The sequence below is a fragment of the Artemia sp. Qi Xiang Cuo genome, chromosome 12 (genome assembly GCF_049724085.1).
Source record: "Artemia sp. Qi Xiang Cuo chromosome 12, ASM4972408v1, whole genome shotgun sequence".
In the NCBI taxonomy this organism is placed as follows: domain Eukaryota; kingdom Metazoa; phylum Arthropoda; class Branchiopoda; order Anostraca; family Artemiidae; genus Artemia; species Artemia sp. Qi Xiang Cuo.
In genome coordinates, this window is record NC_142805.1 from 50,410,621 (window position 1) to 50,422,813 (window position 12,193).

At 34.2% G+C, this 12,193-nt stretch overlaps 1 protein-coding gene across 1 annotated transcript in view; it reads left to right on the plus strand.

Annotated features, from left to right (window-relative positions):
- LOC148946230 (uncharacterized) overlaps positions 1 to 12,193 on the plus strand; it is a 309,809-nt gene that overhangs the window by 139,868 nt on the left and 157,748 nt on the right. Inside the window, exons 24-28 of the mRNA XM_089097640.1 lie at positions 394 to 717; positions 3,271 to 3,374; positions 5,321 to 5,606; positions 7,551 to 7,625; positions 9,428 to 9,532. Coding sequence (XP_088953766.1) covers positions 394 to 717; positions 3,271 to 3,374; positions 5,321 to 5,606; positions 7,551 to 7,625; positions 9,428 to 9,532 — 894 coding nt within the window. The remainder of the gene's footprint in view (positions 1 to 393; positions 718 to 3,270; positions 3,375 to 5,320; positions 5,607 to 7,550; positions 7,626 to 9,427; positions 9,533 to 12,193) is intronic.

Consider the following 12,193-nt stretch of genomic DNA (forward strand, 5'->3'; position numbering starts at 1 on the left):
TGCTTAAACATAAAAGGTGAATCTGTGCACGTAGGGAAGAGGAGGGGGCAGATGTCATTTTCCCCCAAAACTTTAGTTTTTTAAAAATTATCCCATCATGTCGATGCAACGTGTTTCTTTTTTACTATTTAGAAGAATATTAATAAACCCTAAATTAGATCTTCTCAAGATAAATTTTTGTTTATGTTCCTTTATAGGTTTTAATTATGAAACTTCTAAGTTTGGCATATTAATCTTATACTTAAAATTATGAACGTTATTTAGAAATGAGGATTCCTAAGTGATTGTGGTAAGTGATCTTGTTAAAATACCGAATGTCAAAAGTAGGTATTTGTGATAAAGACCTTTATAGTTAAGAGGGCAGTATGGTGCTAAATATTTTTATTTTACAAGAACAAGATGCCCAGACCACTTCGAAGCCTAGTACGTTTTATGAAGCCCCTGTGTTTATCTCAGAGTTAACTCCGTTGAAAGTGATGGACGGCGAGGAAGCTATTTTACGATGCCAAGTCACAGGAAAACCAACACCTAGACTTACCTGGTTTTTTAACGGAGAGCCAATTAGAGAGCATAAGGGACTAAGTATTGCTAGGTACCCAACTGGAGAAGCTGAATTGAAAATTGCTGAAGTCTTCCCTGAAGATAGTGGCTCATATCGCTGTCGTGCTGTAAATAAAGCAGGAGAAGCTGCAACTGTCGCAGTTTTATCCGTTGAAAGTAAGCTGTAATTTATGTCTCCGTTTTTCGTCCTCCAAAAGCAAAAGACATCTACAAGCCAAAATATCTGAGCTGTGTGTCTAATACTTTAAAATCTTTTATGATGTAAGGGGAAATAATGCAGTAATTTATGATATCAATTTTGGGAGACAATTTTTGGTAAAAGGAAATTTCCGTCAGCCTTAAATTAAATTTTTTTCTCTACAAATTCAAATCGGGAATTAGAATTCTTTCATTGGCCTTAGTTTTGCGTTTTACTATTTTCAGGTGTTCATTTTAGCAAATCTAGGCATTTCAGATCAATAGAAGAAACAGAAAGTTAGCCTTGATTGTTGAAGGAAGTTTTCTATTATAGTTGAATACGCTAAATTTGGAAATATGATCAGATTCTACATCTGTTACCCATAGTTTTCCCATTATAGGCAAAATAAAAAAATTAACAAATAATACTCGCAATCGCAGAAAAAAGATGGGTGCTGCAAAAAAATCCCATTACTTTTTAAACCTGCAAAAGAGATGCATTAGAATACTTTCAAAGACTAATTTTTTTTCATCCGAAACATCCAAATGATAAAAAAAAGAAAAACTTTAGCAAACGATTGCCCAAAAATTTTAGGCGAAGGAAAAATTCTGACAACTTTGCCGAATTTATGCCATCGATTGTTAATATAAATCGAGGGCTTGAAATGATCTTATTGATTATGTTTCGAAACAGCGCATGGTCTACGAACTAAAGGCAAGAAGTGATTCTGGCAAATAGTAACGCTTAAAAAAAGGTTTTATTAACAAAACATGCACCAAAAGAATTCAATTTGTGTCATTATTCTGAATATGGAAAATTCATTAATTTTAAAGTTACCAACAAAAAACTAAGAGCCTGTGAAAACATCCCTAATCTTTGAGAAAAGGGAAAAGAGACCCTAAGGGGAGTGATCTTGATGAAAATTACACCATCAAATTCAGCGTATCAGAATACCCGTGTGCAGAGGCTTCCAGCACATATCTACAAAAACGCGAAATATTATTTTTTTAGAAGGATGGTCATGGATGCGTGTTTATTTGTTCGTTAGTTTATTTTATATATCAGGGCTGAATTTATTGAATTAATCACCATAGAATATCAAAAGAGGTTTCAATGGAACAAAATTGAAAATTCTAGTGCCTCTTTTAAGTTGCAAAAGAGATTGCGCAAAAACATCGCAGCACGTTTTGCCATTTTGTGATGCCAAAGAACAATTCAGGCCCAGAGTGGACCAAAATACAATTGAGCGAAATCTCTAAGGCCAGTAGAAATATAGAAGGATAGGTGAGGCGAGAGGAGGAATCGAATCTCTAGTTCACCTTTGTTGTGAGGAACATTTTTGGACTGAGCCTGAATTATGGGTCGTGCAAAGAGATAGCTCCCCTCATATTGCGGGAATATTTTAAGCGTAACGTAAAAGATTACCTTTATGTTCTTGCTTGCACAAAAGGTGGAGATGTGCAGGCGGGTCAAGAAATAGGGGCCTTCATTTAAAATAAATAGTGATTTAATAAGAGGAATAAGAAAGATAAAATTGAGTGCAGCAACAATTTGAACTATGACAACACTAAGCTTAGTAACACGCAAACTTCGAGTGTCAGTTATAAATAAAATCCAAAATTATATTCTTTTTGTTAGTGATTTACATATGTAAAGAACCTATCTTTAAAGTGTGTCAGTTTTAATAGGCTAGACGTAGGATCCATTTTTAACCTATTTATGTGTACATTTTCGCCACTTCTGATCCAGATGAAATAAAATCTTCTGATTTCCCTTCAATTCCCAACTTGTGACTATTATCATTCATACATTTTATCATTACTTATTATTTCATTACTTTTGGCAGGTGTCGGTTATTGGCTGACAAGTTGCATGAATACCATGTATGCTGCAAGGGCGGATACAGGATTTTTTTTTAGGGGGGGAATAGGTTGATCCGATAAACTTGCGTTAGGAGTAAGTTTAATTAACGCAAACTTGCGTTAAATAAGTAAATTACACTACTTTAGACTACGTTAGGGGGGGCGCCCCCTAGCCCTGCCCGCTGGATCCACCACTTGTATGCTAATACCTAAATAATTTTTAATGTTGGAAACATTTGTAAAGTCTAGTCCAACTAGTGAGTAAGTGTAAGGGGTGAAGGTCCCAAAGTCGTACCTTTTCGCCACTTCTGATCCTGATGAAACAAAATTTTCTGACCCCCCTTCAATTCCCAACTTGTGAATATTATCATTCATATATTATATCATTACTTTTGGCAGGCGTCAGTCATTGGCTGACAAGTTGCATGAATACCATGTATGCTAATACCGAAATAATTTTTAATGTTGGAAATATTTTTAAAGTCTGGTCCAACTAGTGAGTAAGTGTAAGGGGTGAAGGTCCCAAAGTACTGGGGCCAACTGGTGAGTTAGACTAAAGGCTCACAAGTATTAAGAATTTGCCCTGATAATTATATAGATTGGGTGGTGTAACGAACTTAAAAATTATTGTTATTAAGCACAATTAAAAGAGCTTATCTTCTTTTTTAGAGTACGAATACATTCCAGATTCAGAAAGCAGTTCACTTATTCAAAACATAAAGGATGATGACATAACTCTACCAAGCAGTTCAGAAGATGAACTACCAGAAGAAGTAAGAGAATTTATTCCGATCTTAATTTAGTTTTGCTTGCTATACTACCCTACTAAACAAGAGATTCAATAGCTGCAAAATGCTGAATTTTGGCGAAATTGGATTATAAGTGCAATATAACTGCAAATGCAGGTTTCGTTTTAATCTATTTAAGTGGAAATTTGAACAAGCTTTGTTTTATTATTCATCACTTTCATCATTTTATGTGACTACTGAAATTGTTTTCACTTAATAGCGGTGTTTAATAACCTCAAACTCAGTGAAAGAGTATAACCCAAGCATAAAATTTTATTCTTTTCAAAGCTTACCCTCAATTTGCAAGATGTAGATCAAGCTTCACGTGCTCTTGGCCAGAATATGTTTAAGTGGACCAGCTACACTTAAGAAAATAAAATTTGAGGCGTAGTCACGCCACAACAATTTTCTTTAGAAAAGAGTCGGGTATCTGTATAAAACTTGCTAATAAAACTTACATTGCGCTTCATATTTAGGGTCATTTGTTATTTAATTGTTGAATTTTTTGTGTCACCTCTTTTAGGCAACATGATTTATCGAAAAAGAAAACCCGATTTCTATTTATTTTGAAGAAAATACAACTATTCACACTCGCCTATCGGGGAAGGTTAAATAATCGGGAGGTTAATCCTAGTAAATAAATTCTTTGGCTGGGAATGACCTCTTCTGATTTCACACGAAATTTCCTTTTTAAATACCCGTCCGCATCCATCCTGTCTACTTCTGGTCCCAGGAAAAGAAATAACTTTTGAAACTTTTGTTTGTCCTTACCACTTCGTAGTAGTAGTAGAAGTAGTATTAAAATAATTTTTTTCAAAGCAAATATGGAACAAGAACGGTTCTATTCAGAACCGTTCTGAACCGTTCTATTCAGGTTCTATTCAGAACCGTTCTAAGAAGAGTCTATTCAGTTTGAATAGACTTCAAAATGCAACTGCTTCTTTCACTTTCAAAACTTTTCAGCACTTCTAAGGATTGCAAATTTGAGCATATTTTACAAGGAAACTCGTCATGTGACACTACAGATGGAAGGCGGTTCCTGATACTAGTGACAAATATTAGGGTAGGCAGCCTGGACTCCCAGGTTTTAAAGGATATAAAAGTGTTGATACTGAAAAAGGATTTATATTTTTACTTCAAGTTTGTATTTTTTTTTTTTTTGTACGTACGATAGCGTTACACTTATTTAGCCTTAAATTTTAGGGACTAGATACTAAAAGAAACTTATTTTGCAATGACTTTACATAATATTTCTTAGACCACAGTGTTTTTCCATTTACAAAAAATTAAAAGGGAATAAAGGGGTTTAATTTAAATTAAATAAAAAAGAAAACTTTAATAAAACTAAAGAATAAAAAACTTTAAAAAATAAAACTTTAAATAAAGTATTTTTAACTGACAGTAAAGAGTGACATTAAAACTTAAAATGAACAGAAATTATTCTGTATGTGAAAGGGGCTGTCCCCTCCTCAACGCCCCACTCTTTACGCTAAAGTTTGACTCTCATTTTTTTTTACATTTTATTTAGACGGAAAAGTACTCTGAAAATTTGCTTGAAATTGTTAAAAAGGGACAATTTTTCTGCTTTTAAGCAAATTTACGTCATTTTTTAAGAATTAGTCTAGGTACCGTAATTTTGGCTAGGTAAATAAATAGATTTAAGACTAATGAATCCAACCATATAAGTTCCTTGGCCTTTAGATTCAGATTACAGCGTAGGATTGTCGCAATATCGTATGTTTCAGAGGGAACGTAAACCTTAAGGCTCTGCTGCAGAAGTTGATGGCTTGGTAATTTACAGTAAGATACTTGGTAATTTGAATAGTATTCACAACAAGGTTTATAGACTTCTCTTAAGATAATTAGCCTATGAGTTGTTTAATCATACTGTGTTGAAAACAATTTCAAATATTTTTTTTCTTTTGCTGAAGGAGCGAAGTGGTCAACCCCTTGATGAAGTAACTAACGAGGTGAGAGTAGGAGAGGGTTCTTCTGCAACTTTTGAAGTTGACATTGGGGATGCAGAACCGGAGAATATTCGTTGGTTTTTGAACAACCGAGAAGTTCGACCAAATAGCGAGTTTGAGATCTTGATGAAAAACGGCAAAAGCATTTTGAAAATTAATGAGGTTCTGACAGAAGATTCGGGTGAGGTTGTGTGTGAAATATCGAGTAAAGACGGTGTCAGATCAGTCTTGTCTTTGTTATGCGTCGGAGGTGAGCCACTCTTAAATTATATTTATCTTACTTCATTAATTTTGAATGCACCAAAGAATGCAGACTTACTAAGTTCTATTTTATTTAGTTCCACTATTTTGTTGTATTATGCAAACTAAAAAAATTAAATAGAAATACTAATTTATTTATAGTGATAGACTTTGTTAACTGCTACATGGGGGTACCACCATTTTGATCAAAATATAGATCCATAAAGATGATGAAGAATTGACCAGGAAAAAGAAAATCAATATCATTTTAAGTTAAAGTATTTTATTCCTGGATTCAAGTGTTTTTCATGTGAATTCTTTGATGTATTCTTTGAGTTTTGAAAACAGAATCTCTCCCACAAACATACTAAATACAATATATTTAGTAGCCTACTGTTATCAATATGAAACCGATGTTGCCGTTAAAATAGACGAATAAGCAGGAAGGAGATGGGAGAGAACGGCAAACCTACATTCCTTTTGAAATATATGGATACCTAAAATTTTCCACTTAATACATTTTATTTGTCATATAATTTGTTCTTTTTCCTTTTTACGAATTGACCCTCCATCCTCGATTTAAACCCCTGTGTACGTATTTAATTTAAGAGACACTGTTTTTTTTGTGTTATTTTTATTGGTGATTGATAATGTTTTTTTTTATGTTTCCTATTTCGAAAACTGATAATTATTTTTGTTCTTTTACAGAATTTCAGCTTCTTATTTTGGTGATTGGCATCCCTTCTCTCATGGTTCTACCAATGGTCTCTCTAGACGTAGATCCATTGTCTTTTTTTGTTTTCGTTTATTTTCAATAAAATTAATCTTATTTATTTAATAATTCTTAAGTGCTTCAGTCAAGTAGCCTGGCTGAACAGTAAACATTTATGTCTTCCATAGCTACTAATTACTAAGCTGATTACTTAAAGTAGGAATACTTGCCTGGGGCACTGAACTGGTCTAACATGGCTTATGAAACTCACATACGCACTGACACCCCATATCATTTCACTTATGCACACACGCATTGCTTCAACTCCCACTTATAACAGCTGTGGCTTTTAACATTTCCTTTTTAATGTTCTTTTTAGGATTCCTGTAACTTATTCTCTTTAAAGATTTTTTTTCTTATTTAAGAAGTGTTTTTTTAACAATTAAGTTTTTTAATGTTCTAGTTTGAAGTCAAACGGTAGGTTTTCTTTTTTAGTTGAGTATGAATGTTATGTTATTTCTTCTATCCTTTCGTTTTCTTTTCTTTATTTTTTATATACTCCATTTTTTAAATTGTTTTTAGTATCTCTTCGGTTTCCAATTGCTTAAAGTCATTCAGCTTTCTGACATCAAGGACAACATAAAATTTCAGTTTAACTTTCATGCTTCAGAAATTTCATTTATGTGTGACGTAATTTCGTGATAAATTCTATATTGAAATAAAAACAGTGATAGGCTTGTATTGACCAATTCAGTTCACTTATTATAACTTAAACTTTAATTTGAATTAAAACTAATTTAATTAGTTTTAATTTAATTTCAGTTCTAAACTTATTAAACTTTATGATTACTTTAGTTTTGCTACTTTCTATCCTAGCAACACCTATGGAGCTTTTATTTTATTCTTGATGCATTTTTTCTTTTTTTTTCTATTGAAACGAATTTTAATGCCGGTTTTAGAAAATAGAAACTGAATTTTTTTTGGTTGTTAATCAACTTCTGTAGCTTTGGATTTTATTATGTCTTTTCTGTGTTTATTATTTCAAAAGAAAAGCTTTGCAAATTTGTTTTTTATTTGTATGTTGACTCTTGGGTCTATTTTTTTTGTCTATGTTTTCCTAGACAATGTTTTTATTAATTAACAGTATCACATACCTTGAGATTTCAATGTATTTTAGTTATTCTTCATTTTTTTGGATTAGCATTTCAAGAAATGATGATTATTTTTATAATATACTTCTAGATTACAAAGACACTAAGATGTACCGTAAACCTGACTGGGTTACAAGAATGGAAGAGATTCAGCAGCAGCTGAAAGGTATATATAAGAAATCAAGCCTGACCCCATCTCGTGATAGTCTCGAATGCCCACATGATCAAATAAGTGATGGAGATGACTCTGTTTTTTATTCTAACCCTGAGGCTGTTTTTAATTCTTTATCTGATATTGCAAGTTGTAGATTGAGTAGTGTTTCCTTTTGTGATTCTGGTTTAACAATGCATGGTAATGTTAAACCTGATCAGCATGTTTACTTTGATGGTCCTTTTGAAGTGTCTGGTTGTCATGAAGGGCAGAGAAATGAGCCCGGTGTTCCTGAGTCATCGGAAAACAAATTACTTGCCCCGGCTTCAATTTTTGCACAAAGTGTTTTAAATGGATATTTAAATAATCATCGTAAGTCTATATCAGCAGCAATAGAAGCATTAAGCTGTGAAGGGCTACAGCCTTTTGACTGCACCTTTAAGAGATTTTCTTATAAAAGGGAGCTAAGTGTGTCATTACCTGATATTTCACTTACTGAAGAATCAGATACGATTCTTTTAGATTCTAAATCTGCAAGCACTGTTTCACAGACATCATCCATGCTTGAATTTCTCTCTCTTTAAAATGCTATTGAAAACGACTTTGAGAATGAAGAAGATTGTGATTATATATCTTCAATATCTGATGATGAAACCATTGTTGGTGACGATGATTGTAACGAAATCGAAATTAACTACTCGGAAAATCTTAGAAGTAGATTAGGCCTTGATTTAAGCCATAATAAGATACTCTCCCCAATTTTGGAACTTGGTGAGACCCCAACATCAGAGGTATCTTATAGACATGGGATGCCTGGCCCAAAGCCGTTTTTGCATGACTGGATTCCAATTATGAATGCCAGCTCCTTTCCTGGACCTTCCCAGGAAGAGGGAAATACACACAATTAGTTTTGCATGTTATTGAGTTTTGCTTGTGCTCGTTGCTTTTATGTTTGGTAAGAATCCATTTTCTATGCTCTAAAATTACGTAATTTTGATTGTTCACGTTAGAAATTTTTCATTTCTTAAGTAGCTCAAGCAAAGTAATAATAATAATAGAGTGAACGTGAGTGAGAGAGAGAGAGGGGGAGAGAGAGATTGAGGCTGGGCTAGTTAAAATCAAGATTTCTTCAAGAGCTTACTTTTCCTCTCTTTTTCGCAGTGGTCGAAGAAACAAAGTTTTTCTCTGTAAAATTTTGTATAACCAGAATTAATGCAGGCACCTTATTCATTGATCTTATATTAAACAAAAGAATGACATAAACATAAATGAACACCTCATTTTCAGCCAAAGGCCTTGCATTATAAGCAGTTTTAATGAGACATTTCCTTTTCTTTTAACTTTGGAAGCTGTTCAAACTCGCTAAACTAAAATTAATAACTCTTTTATTTATATGGTATTTCAGAAATGGCTTTTATTTGCATGAAGAGGCTACTGGTGAGCGTTGTTACGTTTCATAGATTCAAGGAGCTTAGAATTCCACTCTATTGAAAAAATTCATGAAAGCTTTCGAGATAATTTTGAGGATTTCTTAAACCCAACCACCCTAATCCAAAGTGAGCTACTGTATGAAATTTTGGTGTTAAACAACTGTGAAAATGAACAAATGTTTCTTTCAAGGCCGTATGAAGGATTTTTGTTTGGAGGGGGGCGGGAGTTTAAAAGAAAACTGTACAAAACCCAACAATTTATTTTATATGCATTTTTGTTGCTTTTGTACGTGTCGGACACAAATTTTGGGGTACCCCCCCCCGCCTGGATTCGGCCTTGGTTTCTCGGTATTATTTTCAAATTTAATTATTTTTATTTATTTCAAGCAAACACACAAGCTCCATTGTTTACAAGTCAACTGCTTGACGTAAGGATTAAAGAACGGGAGACTGCCAAGTTTGAGTGCTATTTCACAGGAAATCCAAAGCCAGGTATGTCTTCAAGTCATAAAATGTTTGTGAAACATATTTAACATGAAGAATCAAGTATTTAAATAAATGGTCTAGTCCCTTACTAGTGAATTGGTATGGACAAAAGACAAAAATAAGAAGAAGAAATAAATTGTTAAAAAAGTAAGCACTCAATCAAACAGAAAACTAAATTCAGAAGGCTAGTAGGCTGTCGTTGCTTAATTTTAACGTGTTACATTTAAGAAAGGAAAGAAAATAAAAGACATTAAATTATCTTGTGTTTTGCTTTAAAGAAGTCAAATTAGGCACGTACACGGGATTGTTTTCGGCTATTGAGGCACGGGAATGTTTGGCCAACTATTGAGTTTTCGAAGAAACTCAATAGTAAACAGTATTTCGGGGGGAGGGGTCCCAATAACAAAAACAAATTATTTGATAAATTGAATAAAAAGTGCCCAGAAATTCAATGAATTTTAATTTTTGGGCGGAGGGGTGGGACACGATGCCCGCCCCTGTATTGGGTATCGAATAGACGTTTCGCCTGTTGTCTCTTCTTTTACAGGGACAAGTAGCAAGCCTGTCGTCCAACCTCGCGAAACAAGGGAGCTATCTCTGGGCCCCGTATTGCCAAGCAGAGTGTCAACCCACTGTGCTACCTTAGGGTCGTATACACATTAAGTAAAAAAAGAAAAAACTGAATGATTGTTTTTGTCTCCTACCTTTTGCAGCAGCTTCTTTTCTCGACTTTTTACATTTTTATCCCAAGATGTCTGTGTTACTTTGTGTTGCATTCAATTACTCATGTTTTAGACTGACGCATCGAACTCTGATTTCTTTGAGTTAGGACTAGGATTTTGTTGTAAAAATGTTGCATTAATATTGAAAAATGAAAATTTTACCGAATTCTATTTAAAGCAGATATAGGTTATAGCTGATTCATTTTAAAAATCAGTAACAGTAGAATTTCGAACCTAACTCAAAAGATTGTTCTGCTTCGTGAATGGGAACTTTAGGAGCTAATTTACTACCTAAATCAGGCCATGAGAAGACATATTTAAGCTCCTACCGTGTCTTCTCCCCTAGAAAATTTTTTTATTCACGAACTGCGGAATGTTGTATGTTAAGTGCATGAAGCTGTCAGGAATGCATACACAGTCCGATTAGGGCCGGAACGAAGATTTAAAGTTCTCATCTCTACTCCCTTCCCCCTCCTAGACGGCTTAATTTCTCAAAAACTTGTAAATATCGTGTATTAGCTCAATGAAACCGAAATATTAGGATTTGGTACAGAGTCTAATTAAGGCTGGGAAGAAGTTTTGAAGCTTCTCTACTTTTCCCTCTCCAGAATATTGATTTCTTTCCAGCAATCAGTCTAGAACCAAAATTGAGATCTGAGAACGTGTTTTGAAGCTCCAATTTTATACTATTCCTCCTTATAAGGCTTGAAAGATTAGATGAAGTAGACCATAATCAAAGTTGGGTAAAATCTGAATCAAATCCTAGGAATCACCCTCCAAGACCTGTAGTCGGCGTGAATCAAACGTTAGGAAATGAATATAAAACCAAATTAGGATCTGAGAAGGCACTTACAAGATCCAATTCCAATATCAACTTAACCCTCGCTAAAAGTCAAGTTTCACCAAAACGGCGAGTTTCCTCGGACGTTGAAAATTGTCATACTAATGGAATAATCATTCAATAATAGATCTATCTACAGCCCAAGTTAGGACTTTGGCAGAGATTTTGAACTCGTATCTCATTTTTTTGCATACTTCTAATGCTTGAAATATACTATAGAAATAGGTCCCAAGTAGAAAAAAAGCAAGGAAAGTGTAATTAAATTGAGGTTTGAATTTGGCTCAAAACCTGAAAACCTCTTCACGAAAGCCTAGAGTACAAGACATGGAGACTCGAAACCAAACTCTTTCTATTTTCTTTTTTTTATATATATAGCAACGACTAGATAGGTATCTCTCTTAAAATAAGTTTTGAAGCCTTACCAGCAGGAAAAGTTTGGAGACAGGGCCTTTTTGGTCCGAACCTGGGCAGTTGATCTGTCCTTGAATGTCGCTCACACAGCAGAATACGCGTCCGAGTTAGACAAAGGCCACTGCTCTAAGTCTTACCTGAATTAACACTAATAACTGTTAATAAGCTGTTATTCGCAGCTATTTGTGCTTAGAAAAGTATGTAGGGGATACGGTACCTTAAAGGGTCCTATAAGGGTCCATAATGGATCCTGTCCATTATGAGCTTTCCTTATTTTGTGTGGCCAAACAATTTAGAATTAACTGTGCGGTCTTGCCATAGCTTATAGACCTTGAATAAGAGACCTGAATAAATGACAGGAAACTAAAAGGCATCCACTTTTCCGGAAATCTTAGAAAAACCATTGAACTTTTTAAGTTTGAATTTTGTTTTTTCTATGAAAGGGAGCGGAATTTTGTTTTTAAATTTCAGAAAAGAGCATTCCTCAAAAATAATGTAGCATACCTGCTAGGGAAATGCTAAAAGTCAACTGAAAAGAATTATGATTCGAGGAATTTGGCCGCTTTGGGAGTTCCCAGTGGCGCTCCCTCCCACTTTGATTGACAAGCTCGTCGACAAAAGGGACGTAAAACACTAAAACTTGAATGTATTTTCAGTCAAGTTTCCCCACAAACTCTCGACAGCTCTTGGTGG